At 45.2% G+C, this 12985-nt stretch overlaps 2 protein-coding genes across 4 annotated transcripts in view; one reads left to right on the top strand and one right to left on the bottom strand.

The window, feature by feature from the left end:
* The window catches only part of LOC134667199 (GSK3-beta interaction protein-like), a 170003-nt gene that overhangs the window by 38873 nt on the left and 118145 nt on the right, over positions 1-12985 (bottom strand). The window lies entirely within an intron of this gene.
* Positions 1-12985, top strand: part of LOC134667206 (dynein axonemal heavy chain 3) — a 156757-nt gene that overhangs the window by 28972 nt on the left and 114800 nt on the right. Inside the window, exons 15-20 of the mRNA XM_063524532.1 lie at positions 3697-3854; positions 4107-4299; positions 4814-5040; positions 5762-5939; positions 7661-7923; positions 8240-8441. Of these exons, the coding sequence (XP_063380602.1) occupies positions 3697-3854; positions 4107-4299; positions 4814-5040; positions 5762-5939; positions 7661-7923; positions 8240-8441 (1221 nt within the window). The remainder of the gene's footprint in view (positions 1-3696; positions 3855-4106; positions 4300-4813; positions 5041-5761; positions 5940-7660; positions 7924-8239; positions 8442-12985) is intronic.

The following is a 12985-nucleotide window of genomic DNA, read 5'->3' as shown; positions in this document are numbered from 1 at the left end:
TCCATCTTCTCCGCGTAACCTTTATCGAGCAAATTATTCATATGTTTCGCATATTCGGCTTTCAACTTTTCGTCGCGGTCTAGTTTACGTTCTAGACTGAGTAGCCGCTTTAATGCTTGCGCTCGGTTATCGGGGAGTTTTTCGTCGTCGGTTCGCCATAATAAGCCCGCTCGATACCGGTTCTCCCCCGGTATCTTATCGCACGTGGCTTTTAATAAGTCTAGCGCTCGTTGGTCGGGATCGGCCCGAGGCAACTTTTGTGAAACGCCTAACGATTCTATGTCGAAATGCCGTTTCATGAGCTCTAAAGCTTCGTCGTCCGCGGTTTTAGGCCGTGCATGCCCCACAAAATTTACCGCGGCGCGACGCGTTCGGTCTGGGCCGTGTAGAACCCATCCTAATCTGGTTAGACTCGCGACGGGAAGGTTAGGCGGGCCGTCTATGACTTGCCGAGAAATGATGAGGTGCCAGTTATCTTGACCTATCACGATAGTAGGTACGGCCGTAGGGTAACTTAACTCGTCCGCGATTTTCGACAAATGTTCGCACTTGTCTACTAAGTCACGTGGTACGCCTTGCGAACCTATACCTATATCGCCTATCGTGAGCACCTCCATTAACTCCAAATGTCGGCTACAAAAACCCCTAATCGCGACCTGTAGCGCGTACGAGTCTGGGTCTCTAACTACGCCGCCTATTCCTTCAATTTCTAACGTCTCTCCGCGTACGCGAGGCGCGATTTTATCGGCTGTCTCGTGCAGCATTAAAGTCATTGCCGCGCCTTCGTCTAATAGCGCGAGGGTTTGTACGGTACCTACAGGTCCCGACACCTCCACAGGCATGACTTTGAGATACGTTTGCGGGAGTCTAATATTGTTTACAGATACGGCCGGCGTACTGTTACCGTTCGCGGGCGCGGCCGCGTTCAGTCCGTGTAACAGCTTACTGTGTCCGGCTTCGCACTGGTTTACACCGCACGCGACGTATTTACACTTAAACGGCCTACGGTGATTCACGTCTAAACATCTATAGCACAATCTAGCACCCTTCACTAAGTCCCAACGCTCAGATATCGTCGCGGCTAAAAACTTTGAGCACGCACTAACCTTGTGCTCGTTCCCGCTCTTACAAATGGCGCACGTAGTGCGAGAGACAGGGACGGACGATACCTGCTGTTTGGGTCTAGCTCCGGTTGACGCGGGTTTTTTTTTATTGTTATTATCTTCGCGTGACTTGACTTGTGCGACAGTATGTTTACTACGCGATCTACTCTCCGTTTCGCGTGGGTAATTTTCGTGGAAATCTGACTCCGAGTCCGTACTACAGTCGCGGGAGAACGCGGGGGCGCGGGACCTAGAGGGAGCTTTGCTCGACCGCCTAGGTTCGTGCTCAAAAGATACCGTGTTCACTACAGCTCGCGATCTAGTAGCCGGTCTGCGGTTTACGCGTTTGGCTGCAGTACTAATGTCGTTGAGAAACTCAGATAAAGCGGCTAGGCCGGGAGTTTCCGAATTAGTCTGCCTATATTTGGCCCATTCGTAACGCACTATCAAATTTAATTTGTCCACTATTTTGTTCACTAGTTCGGGCGCGTGCAAATATTTTTCCTGACGCAACGATTTTATAGTGGCGACGGCGTTCGCGATATGCGCGGCGAAAGAAGAGATATTACCATTGTCTTCGGACAAACGCGGCATGCGTTTGATATTATGCAGTTCCGTAAGTACAATTTCTTCGGGGTCGCCGAATTGCCGTTCTAGCGCTTCCATAATTTCGTATGGATCCTGAACTGTGTACATGATCGATTTTACGGCCGTCCGGGCCTCGCCTTTAAGTGCGCGCCTAATTCTACTGACATTGTTAACGGCACTAAACATGGGCGACGTGTCCTCGAACTCCGCCCTAAACGATATCCATTCGGTTATATCGCCACCGAATGTGGGTAACTCTGGCGGCTTGTGATACATTGGTGCGTAGGTACCTTGCGGCACCTCTAAAAATCGCGGTGGCGGCTTGCTAACCCTATCGGTCGCGGCGCGCGGCGCGGTCTCTTTCGGCGGCGGGATTTTTACGTTTTCACTCGCGATTTCGCGCTGTAGCCTCGCTTGTTCTACCCAACTTCTAGTTCGTACCTCGGCCTCGGTCGCGATACTGCCGCCGTCAGACTGCGCCTTAGCTTGGGCAATCTGCAGCTTCGTTTTGGCGGTATCGGACTCTGCCTTGGCTACGAGTAGAGCGGCTTTACGAACTTCGAGCTCGGCTAAAAGCACGGTTAATTCACTATCGCGGTCCCTATTTGCCGATTCGCGGGCAGACCTAACTGATTCGCGAACGGACGGCGCTCGCGGCGGCGGCGCAACAACGGGCGGCACTAAAGTATTCGACCTACTGCGAACTACCACTGTTTCATCATGACGCTCTTCTGAGTGTACCGACTCATTATCTCTCTCACCACTAGTTCTCCGGTTGTCGCTGGTGCCTTTGCTCCACGTATGGGTCTCGCCGGACGTAGTTTTGCCGGACGAGGGCGTGGGCGTGGGCGTGGGGACAGGCTGGTCCCGTCTGCGTGAGCGAAGTGATCTTCCGCTTTGTGACATCTTCTTCTTTCTTGATTTTTACGCACAAAACACAACACTTGACACACGCGGGGGGTCCCTAACTATATACAAATTTACCTGCCTAACGCCTATGCTCTGACGCTACAGAACGCAACGCCAGTGCCCCTAAGCGTGGATCCCTCGGTGCACTGAATCTCCCGCAATGGCTAAGTGCAGTGCCTAGAGCGTTCGAAAGCAGCGTGATGGTATCACCATGTGACACATGCAACTAAAGTTGCCAGGACGCGTGAGTGGAGGAAAACCTACAACACTGCACGGTCCGCCGGCAAGCCGGTAATGGTGGGTTATGGAGAGGTAGGTAGGTAAGGTCTGAGCCGAAGCGAACTTCGGAGGCTCAGCGCGTTCGTTTTTCTTTTTTCCTCTGAATCAAGTAAAGCTCTACTTAAAATTCAGCGCGTACGTGTTTCTTTCTTCATTCGGCAACGAAGGACCATAATGTCGAGCGTAGTTACTGTGGGGCTCGCAGATTCCGAAGTCAGGACACGTTCACGCAGGCTGGAACACGCTGGCTGGCTCGCTGGCTGCTGTTACCTCCGGTTACCGCACCATTACCGGGAATATGTAGGGTGTTCAATGAAAACACATTTGTAGGTTTAAAGAAAACTTTGGAGAGTGTTGGGAGGCTGGTGCCTCTGTTGATGCTTGTAGATGAGTGAGTGAGCTCCCAGGGTGGGCGCGTATATATAGGCGCGCTCAGCGCACCCCCACCGTAGGTACTCTAGGCCACGCCTACTCAAGGCGTGGGTGTTACGTGCAGAGTAAGTATTTTCTTTATTGAGCCAATCACAGTACAGTAAATATAATCATGTTACAAAATTAGGGAAAAAGAGGATATATTTAATTGGGGAACAATAAAGACTTATTATCTAACACGTGACATAATAAAACGTAAAAAATAGCCAAGTTGTACAATAAGTAATTATAAAAAATAAACACACAAAATAGATTAGTAACATATGGAACGCTTAAAACTAGACATGAATGATTAAAAACTAGCTATACACGACAATGCCCGACGCACTACAGAAATGTCAGCCTGGTAAAGGGTTAGCAATCATGCTGGGTGTTTGCTGTTTAGGACGACAAGCGCGAAGCGGAAGACATAATCAACGAGGAACAGCTGTTGGACCAGGACGTGTCGGTGTTCTTCAGTCTGCAGACGATGCTGGCCAGCGTCGATCCCTTCTACAAACTGTGGCACACCTCCTTTGACTTCTACGACGGTTATGAGAAGTGGTGAGTGGTGGAACAGATAACAGGGAGCGCGTTGTCCATTAGCGCGATGGGATGACTTACGTCACCTTGGACCATCCCACTAACCCGGGGTTAACCGGTTAAACCTGGAGTTACCATGGTTACCAGTACAATTTGACACTGGGTTGACGATTAAACAGCTTAACCCCGGGTTAGTGGGATGGTGCAAGTGGGCCTTAACTTTCTATATCTACTCTCACAACTGTCACTTTTTTACTACGAAATTTTGTACAGGTACCACGGCCCCTTCTACGGTTTAGACGCAGAGCAGATCGCAGAGGACGTGGAGGCGTGGTGGAAGCTGCTGTACAAGCTCGGTAAACAGATGTTCGAGTACCCCGGCGCCAAGCGCATCGCGGACATGGTGCGCAACAAGGTGGAGAAGTTTAAAGTGCTGCTGCCGGTGCTCATCGGTATATGCAACAAGGTATACATGACTGACAGAATTTTTTTAGCACGCATCAGGGAAAATGTCTTGAGAGTGTTCAGGTTTCTTTACCACGAGATATGTTTTCTATTTAATTGTATGGTTAGGACCGTTGCGTTGCGTTTGCGTTTTTTTGCTATCAGAGTCAGCCCCCCCCCCCCACACACCCTTTACCCTTAAGGACTTTTAGTATGTTTATCTAGGCACCGCAAGGTATAACTAGAACTATTTTCAAAACTACAAAAATTATTTCCGTCGATTGCTCATATTGCGTCTATACAAGTACACATTTTACGTCCATGGACTACCGTAGAATATTTCCTCAATTCTATCTATGTCATAGAAAACGTTACTGTTTGATCCATGTGTTTGATCTTTCCTTTCAGTTGCCAAATTAAATCACGATGACTATTTTGTGTCATTTGCCATTGCCACTAGTTTTTATATATCGTAAACTTTTTATACTCGAGCATTTTCACTGTCTCCCATTAATGAGCTCGTCAAACTTTTCTAGGGCATGCGCGAACGCCACTGGGCCAAAATCAGTGACCTTATCGGCCAGCCCGTAGTCCACGAGCCAGAGACAAGTCTGGCCGACATGGTGGAGCAGGGCGTGCACGTGTTCGCCGCGCAGCTCGAGGAGATTGGCCAGTACGCCTCCAAGGAGTACACGCTGGAGAAGGCGCTCAACAAGATGAAGGAGGAATGGGTGGGAGTCAAGTTCGAGGTCATGCCGTACAGGTTGGTTATGGTGTCAGTTGTCAGCATAAATCAGCGACCTTATCGGCCAGACCGTAGTCCACGAGCCAGAGACAAGTCTGGCCGACATGGTGGAGCAGGGCGTGCACGTGTTCGCCGCGCAGCTCGAGGAGATCGGCCAGTACGCCTCCAAGGAGTACACGCTGGAGAAGGCGCTCAACAAGATGAAGGAGGAATGGGTGGGCGTCAAGTTCGAGGTCATGCCGTACAGGTTGGTTATGGTACTTATGGTATCAGTCTAAAGCATAAGTAGCGTGCTCTATTTCTGACATAAGACAAACAGTAGGTAAGTAAAATAGCAGTAAAATGAATAATATCAGGACCTATAAATTGAAAATTATGGCCGGTGCGTGGTTCCTATAGAGATACTTATATATAACACTTTTGTGCTAACTGTGCATTCGAATCCCTTTCTCACTTTGCCCTCATAATATCAGTAAGATTTGACAATTTGCAAAACGGATGTGTCCTTTCTTCTTTTCTTAGTCATAGGAAGATTATACATTGTTAATGTCCTACAGATGTCGAGCATAATTATTCTCCTTCGTATTTCCATGGAATCATACGAACGTGTCTTGTTATTTCAGTGAGTCTCGGTCCAAAAAGCACTGAGGTTGACTGAAGTAGCATGACAAATACGAACGTTTCCGAGAAAACGCGAGGGAACACAATTATGCACTACATCTGTAACTTCTTTTGGTAGAGATACCGGCGTCGGGATCCTCACCGGCCTGGACGATATTCAGCAACAGCTGGATGACCATATCCTCAAGTCGCAGACCATGCGTGGGTCACCCTACGTCAAGGCGTTTGAGGCCGACATGGTCGCGTGGGAGGAGAAACTCATCAGCATGCAGGACATCTTGGACCAATGGCTGATGGTAACTGTTCACACTTAAACTCTACTGCCAGATACATTGGTGTCAGGATTGCGTGGCTCACTATATATCAAGGCGTTCGAGGCCGACATGGCCGCGTGGGAGGAGAAGCAGGCCGCGTAGCCAAGATGCCGATCGCTTATGCTCCGTAGCGATCGAAACGCAACTGTCACTGTCGCACTAATATATATATGGAAGAGTGATAGAGAGACATAATGGTTTTCGTTGTCGAAGCAATAGCGATTGTAACCTTGGCTAGGCCGGCTGATCAGCATGCAGGGCATCTTGGACCAGTGGCTGATGGTAACTGTTCAAACTAACCTCTATTGCCAGATACATTGGTGTCAGGATTGCGTGGCTCACCATGTGTCAAGACGTTCGAGGCCGACATGACCGCGTGGGAGGAGAAACTCATCAGCATGCAGGACATCTTGGACCATTGGCTGATGGTAACTGTTCACACTTAAACTCTATTGCCAGATACATTGGTGTCAGGATTGCGTGGCTCACTATATATTAAGGCGTTCGAGGCCGACATGGCCGCGTGGGAGGAAAAGCTGATCAGCATGCAGGGCATCTTGGACCAGTGGCTGATGGTAACTGTTCAAACTAACCTCTATTGCCAGATACATTGGTGTCAGGATTGCGTGGCTCACCATGTGTCAAGACGTTCGAGGCCGACATGACCGCGTGGGAGGAGAAACTCATCAGCATGCAGGACATCTTGGACCATTGGCTGATGGTAACTGTTCACACTTAAACTCTATTGCCAGATACATTGGTGTCAGGATTGCGTGGCTCACTATATATTAAGGCGTTCGAGGCCGACATGGCCGCGTGGGAGGAAAAGCTGATCAGCATGCAGGGCATCTTGGACCAGTGGCTGATGGTAACTGTTCAAACTAACCTCTATTGCCAGATACATTGGTGTCAGGATTGCGTGGCTCACCATGTGTCAAGACGTTCGAGGCCGACATGACCGCGTGGGAGGAGAAACTCATCAGCATGCAGGACATCTTGGACCAGTGGCTGATGGTAACTGTTCACACTTAAACTCTATTGCCAGATACATTGGTGTCAGGATTGCGTGGCTCACTATATATCAAGGCGTTCGAGGCCGACATGGCCGCGTGGGAGGAGAAGCTGATCAGCATGCAGGGCATCTTGGACCAGTGGCTGATGGTAACTGTTCAAATGAAGACGTTTTAGGCCGACATGGCCGCGTGGTAGCATGCAAATACTTTGGATCAGTAGCTGATGGTGACTATTGAAAATAATGCATAAAATTGCGCTTGCAACTCCAAGGGTGTCACCACCAGGAGAACAAACTGCGTAGTACGTTGACAGTTTAAGAGACAAATGCACAGTCACAGACTCTGTCCTCAAACTGTATCCTCACTAGCTCGAATAACCTAGTGTTTATGAAAATTAATTCCCTAGTTGAGCAGTACAAAATTTGAGCGAGAAGATATTCCACAATTCCCTACCTAACCTCTTGCCTCTCATCTTTCGTCTTGATTAATTTGGTCTGTATCCTTCTATTTTCTTCTTCTTTTCGTGTCGAGGTTCCTTTTTTTATACGATGGATGCCTAGTAGGCAGCGGTGTTGACAGCCCTGGCTGTCGCGTCCCTCAGATCCAGCTCCGAGCAGTGATACGGGCATGGGGGGCACGCCAGTAGATGTGTCATGAGAAGATTAATCAACTTCCTCCTTTTTTCCCCAGTGTCAAGCCACCTGGATGTACTTAGAACCCATCTTCTCCTCTGAAGATATCATGCGTCAGATGCCGACGGAAGCCCGCAACTTCCGCGACGTGGACAAAGAATGGCGGACCATCATGTTAGCCACCGTTAAGGACCCCATGGTCCTGACGGCCACGGATTTCCCACAATTGTTGAAGAAGCTGAAGTACAGTAATGCGTTGCTGGATGATATACAGAGAGGATTGAACGATTATTTGGAGAAGAAGAGATTGTTCTTCCCGAGGTTAGTGGTGGTATTGAAGGTAGGAAAGTAGGAATTATACACACAATAGTAGATACAAAAATGTGACGTCCCACTGATAAAGGTACCTTATGGCGGTTGGCGCTGCTTACGCTATTATTTACACCACTCCAATATTTTTGCGGCGCTATGCGACGTAAGCGCCAGTCGCGATAACCTTTTGTCGTGGAACGTCACAAATAATCTGATACAAGCATTGCAGCACCTTGTACATAAATAGAGGTGTGAGGCGTGTTCAAATATTTGTGAGCCTTGACCGGTCCAATATATCTGATGGAGACGTATTTTCTATTTTTAGATTCTTCTTCCTCTCAAACGATGAGCTGCTCGAGATCCTATCGGAAACCAAGGACCCTATGAAGGTGCAGCCTCACCTCAAGAAGTGCTTCGAAGGGATATACACGCTAGAATTCAATGCCGCGAGAGAGATCGTTGGTATGGCTTCTGCTGAGGGCGAGGTGGTGAAGCTGTCTTCCAGTATACAGCCTGCCGATGCCAAGGTAAAGAACTAACCCCCTTATTCATATACGTCTACTAAAGTTGAAAAACCCCATATTGTCCCTTTCCATCATACCTATACGTCTGAAAGGGACAAGCGATTATTATCGGTTTGTCAACTTTAGTAGACGTTTATGAATAAGGGGGTTAGAAGATAATATTCGTTTTATACAGGCTCAATCCTGTCGGAGACTGTTAGGTTACGTTGCGGTGCGAAATTTTCTGCCTAATTCAAAAGACGACCTATTTGAATATAACATATTTAAAATGTTGAAGGGGCATTCCAGAAAAGTGTCGGGTTTAGGTACGTGACGCTATTTTTACAAGCTTTTATTTCCTTTCACCTGTCCCGTTGTCTGTCAGTCTGTAATCAAATCTTGCAAGTTAAATTTGATCCAGTTCCCGGTTTCCGATTGAGCTGAAATTTTGCATAGTACATACGTAAGTCGGGTGACAATGCAATATTATGGTATCATCGAGCAGATCTGATGATGGAGACCGGAGGTGATCATAGGAACTCCGTGATAAAACAACGAAACCTTATTGTGTTTGGGGTTTTTAGAATTGTCTCGATGAGTATTAGTTGCCTGTGGACCAAGCAAGAAATTTTTGCCAAAAACTTATTTTACACTTCTGATAAAGCCAAGAAGCCAATATTTGGCATGACAACCTATGATAATTTTAGCTTTAAATTCAACGGAATATATATATACTAGATGAAAACCCGGCTTCGCTCGGGTAAAATAAATTATAATAATAGGTACTAATTTTGAATTGAGTAATTATTTACTTTAAGACTTCAAACCTTCATCAAGGCAGTTACATACCTATCTCATCTCCGATAACTTTAAATCCATAACATACAGTTTAACTGGTTTACTAATATGTGGCCGAAAATTGTATGGCAAATTATCACTTCCCAAACTATTTTTCCAATAGTATCATTTGGCAAAACTATCAGATGGCAAACCAATGTTTCGCATATATAACATGTCGCAAATGATTATTTACAATATTATTGTATGGCAAAATATTTAGTTGGTCATGTTTCAAAATGTCTTTTATTGTTATGTCGAATGTATTGATAGGCATAAATTATTTTTCGCCTAATATTGTGATGCATACTACTAAATACCCTAATAATATAGTACTCAACTACTCATGGTACAAATTACAGTAGCATTTTATTTCGTTACGTAGGTAGTTTTTTCGAGATGTGCAGTTCAATGATGGAGGTAGTAATTTTGTTTACTACATTTCTGGCAACAGTTTTTTTTCTTGGGGTCGCAATTCTTACCTAACCTAACCCACTTTTCTGGCAACAGTTCGTTTTCTTGGGGGTCGCAGTTCTAACCTAACCTAACCCACCTTTCAGGCAACAGTTTGTTTTCGTGGGGTCGCAGTTCTGACCTAACCTAACCTAACCCACTTTTCTGGCAACAGCTCGTTTTCTTGGGGGTTGCTGTTCTAACCTAACCTAACCCACTTTTCTGGCAACAGTTCGTTTTCTTGGGGGTTGCAGTTCTAATCTAACCTAACCCACTTTTCTGGCAACAGTTCGTTTTCTTGGGGGTGGCAGTTCTAACCTAACCTAACCCACCTTTCAGGCAACAGTTTGTTTTCGTAGGGTCGCAGTTCTAACCTAACCCACTTTTCTGCCAACAGTTCGTTTTCTTGGGGGTCGCAGTTCTAATCTAACCTAACCCACCTTTCAGGCAACAGTTTGTTTTCGTGGGGACGCAGTTCTAACCTAACCTAAGCCACTTTTCTGGCAACAGTTCGTTTTCTTCGGGGTTGCAGTTCTAACCTAACCTAACCGACTTTTCTGGCAACAGTTCGTTTTCTTGGGGGTCGCAGTTCTAACCTAACCCACCTTTCAGGCAACAGTTTGTTTTCGTGGGGTCGCAGTTCTAACCTAACCTAACCCACTTTTCTGGCAACAGTTCGTTTTCTCGGGGGTCGCAGTTCTAACCTAACCTAACCCACCTTTCAGGTAACAGTTTGTTTTCGTGGGGTCGCAGTTCTAACCTAACCTAACCCACTTTTCTGGCAACAGTTTGTTTTCGTGGGATCGCAGTTCTAACGTAACCTAACCCACTTTTCTGGCAACAGTTCGTTTTCTCGGGGGTCGCAGTTCTAACCTAACCCACCTTTGAGGCAACAGTTTGTTTTCGTGGGGTCGCAGTTCTAACCTAACCTAACCCACTTTTCTGGCAACAGTTCGTTTTCTTGGGGATTGCAGTCATCTAACCTAAAACATGTTGGTACAGTCATCAAATCTATTAGCGTAGTGGCACCCGTCCATGGAAATATGTAGATACGTTTGTTAAAAAAAAAGCCACCAACAGGTCAAATAGCCATCAAAATATATTATGAAAAGTAAGTATAAATAAAGCAAACGTTTTTTGACAATTAAGAGTTAGCTAAGTTGAAACATTTGCTCAGTGACTATTTGTCTTAATGAATTTTGGTAAAATGAACATCTACTAAATAAAATTGTGATCAAATAAAAAGTATGCGAAGTTTCAATTTTGGCAAACGTTATGTAACAATAAATAGTTAGGTATAATAAAACATTTGCTTAGTGACTATTTTTCTAAATAAATCGTGGTAAAATGAACATCTGCTAAATAAAATTGTAGTCAAATAAAAATTATGCTAAATAATAATATGCTATAAGCATTGGTTTGCCAACTAAAAGTACTGCAATAAGTTGGTTGGGAAGTGAAATTAGGCGAAAAATATTTCGGCGAGATGGCAGTACACCAGTTTAACTCTAAACGTACTATTCAGATATATCTTAAAACAAATATGTATGTAATAAAAAACCGGGCAAGTGCGAGTCGGACTCGCGCACGAAGGGTTCCGTGCCATAATGCAAAAAAAAAAAACAAAAAAAAGCTAAATAAAAAACGGTCACCCATCCAAGTACATACTGACCACTCCCGACGTTGCTTAACTTTGGTCAAAAATCACGTTTGTTGTATGGGAGCCCCATTTAAATCTTTATGTTATTTTGTTTTTAGTATTTGTTGTTATAGCGGCAACAGAAATAAAACATCTGTGAAAATTTCAACTGTCTAGCTATCACGGTTCGTGAGATACAGCCTGGTGACAGACAGACGGACAGACGGACGGACGGACGGACGTTTTACCCTTTGGGTACGGAACCCTAAAAAACCTAATCTAACCCACGTTAGGTTTTTTAGGGTTCCGTACCCAAAGGGTAAAACGGGACCCTATTACTAAGACTTCGCTGTCCGTCCGTCCGTCTGTCACCAGGCTGTATCTCACGAACCGTGATAGCTAGACAGTTGAAATTTTCACAGATTATGTATTTCTGTTGCTACTTACATATCACGGTTCATGAGATACAGCCTGGTGACAGACAGACAGACGAACAGTGAAGTAAACTGAAATAAATGTCATATACCTACTAAGAAAGACCGGCCAAGTGCGAGTCGGACTCGCGCACGAAAGGTTTCGTGCCATTACGCACAAAACGGCAAAAAAATACGTTTGTTGCATGGGAGCCCCACTTTATTTATTTTATTCCGTTTTTAGTACTTATTTGTTGTTATAAGAAGAAGAAGAAGAAGAAGAAGAAGAAGAAATACATTTATTTTAACGTCACAACATAGTACATGTAAAAAAAAGAAAAGTATGCAGACATAAAACAGATTAGGACGCTAAAATAGGATCCCCACTCAGCATGATGCCGCGGCAGACCGTGGCGCTGGTTTTCTGTGGGGACCTGACTTAATCTAAAATTGAATGGCGACACGTATTACGCCAACGACACACAAGTAAATTATTTACATTGATTAAGAAAAAAAAACATGAACATTATTATTGATATAGCACGGAAAACATAGAAAATTAATACACAAGTAAAAACCAGAAAAGAAAAGAACAATCACATGACATAGACTACCGTCTTTTTTAAAAAAATATATAAACAATTTGCGAGGACAATAATTATTGGTATTTGGTGTGGTAACACCAAACCGTATAACTGTCTAGCTATCACGGTTCATGAGATACAACCAACAGACAGACGGATAGAGGAGTCTTAGTAATAGTAGGGTCTTGTTTTTACCCTTCGGGTACGGAACCCTAATAAAGTGTATAGATTTGTAACACAGCAGAGATCTAGTCTTTCTAGTGACTAATAGCCTTGTATGCTTGTTTGCCTCCAACATGGCATTTAAAACATATTAATAAAAACTTACTCATTTCATCGGTCATATACAGCCTAGTATTGGCTTTAATATATATTGGGTCTGAAATATTTTTTTTATTTAATTTTTTAGTATGTATAGCGGCAACAGAAATACATCATTTGTGAAAATTTCAACTGTCTAGTTATCACGGTTCATAAGATCATGAAATACAGACAGACGGACGGACAGACGGACAGCGGAGTCTTAGTAATAGGGTCCCGTTTTTACCCTTTGGGTATGGCACCCTAAAAAGTGACCAAGAGCTCCAGTGCCCCAGGCTGGAATCGAAACAGCATCCTCTGCTATAGCCGCTGGTGCCTGTG

The sequence above is a fragment of the Cydia fagiglandana genome, chromosome 9 (genome assembly GCF_963556715.1).
Source record: "Cydia fagiglandana chromosome 9, ilCydFagi1.1, whole genome shotgun sequence".
Classification (NCBI taxonomy): Eukaryota; Metazoa; Arthropoda; class Insecta; order Lepidoptera; family Tortricidae; genus Cydia; species Cydia fagiglandana.
The sequence above is the reverse complement of the archived record's forward strand: the minus strand, read 5'-3'. Positions and strand labels throughout refer to the sequence as shown.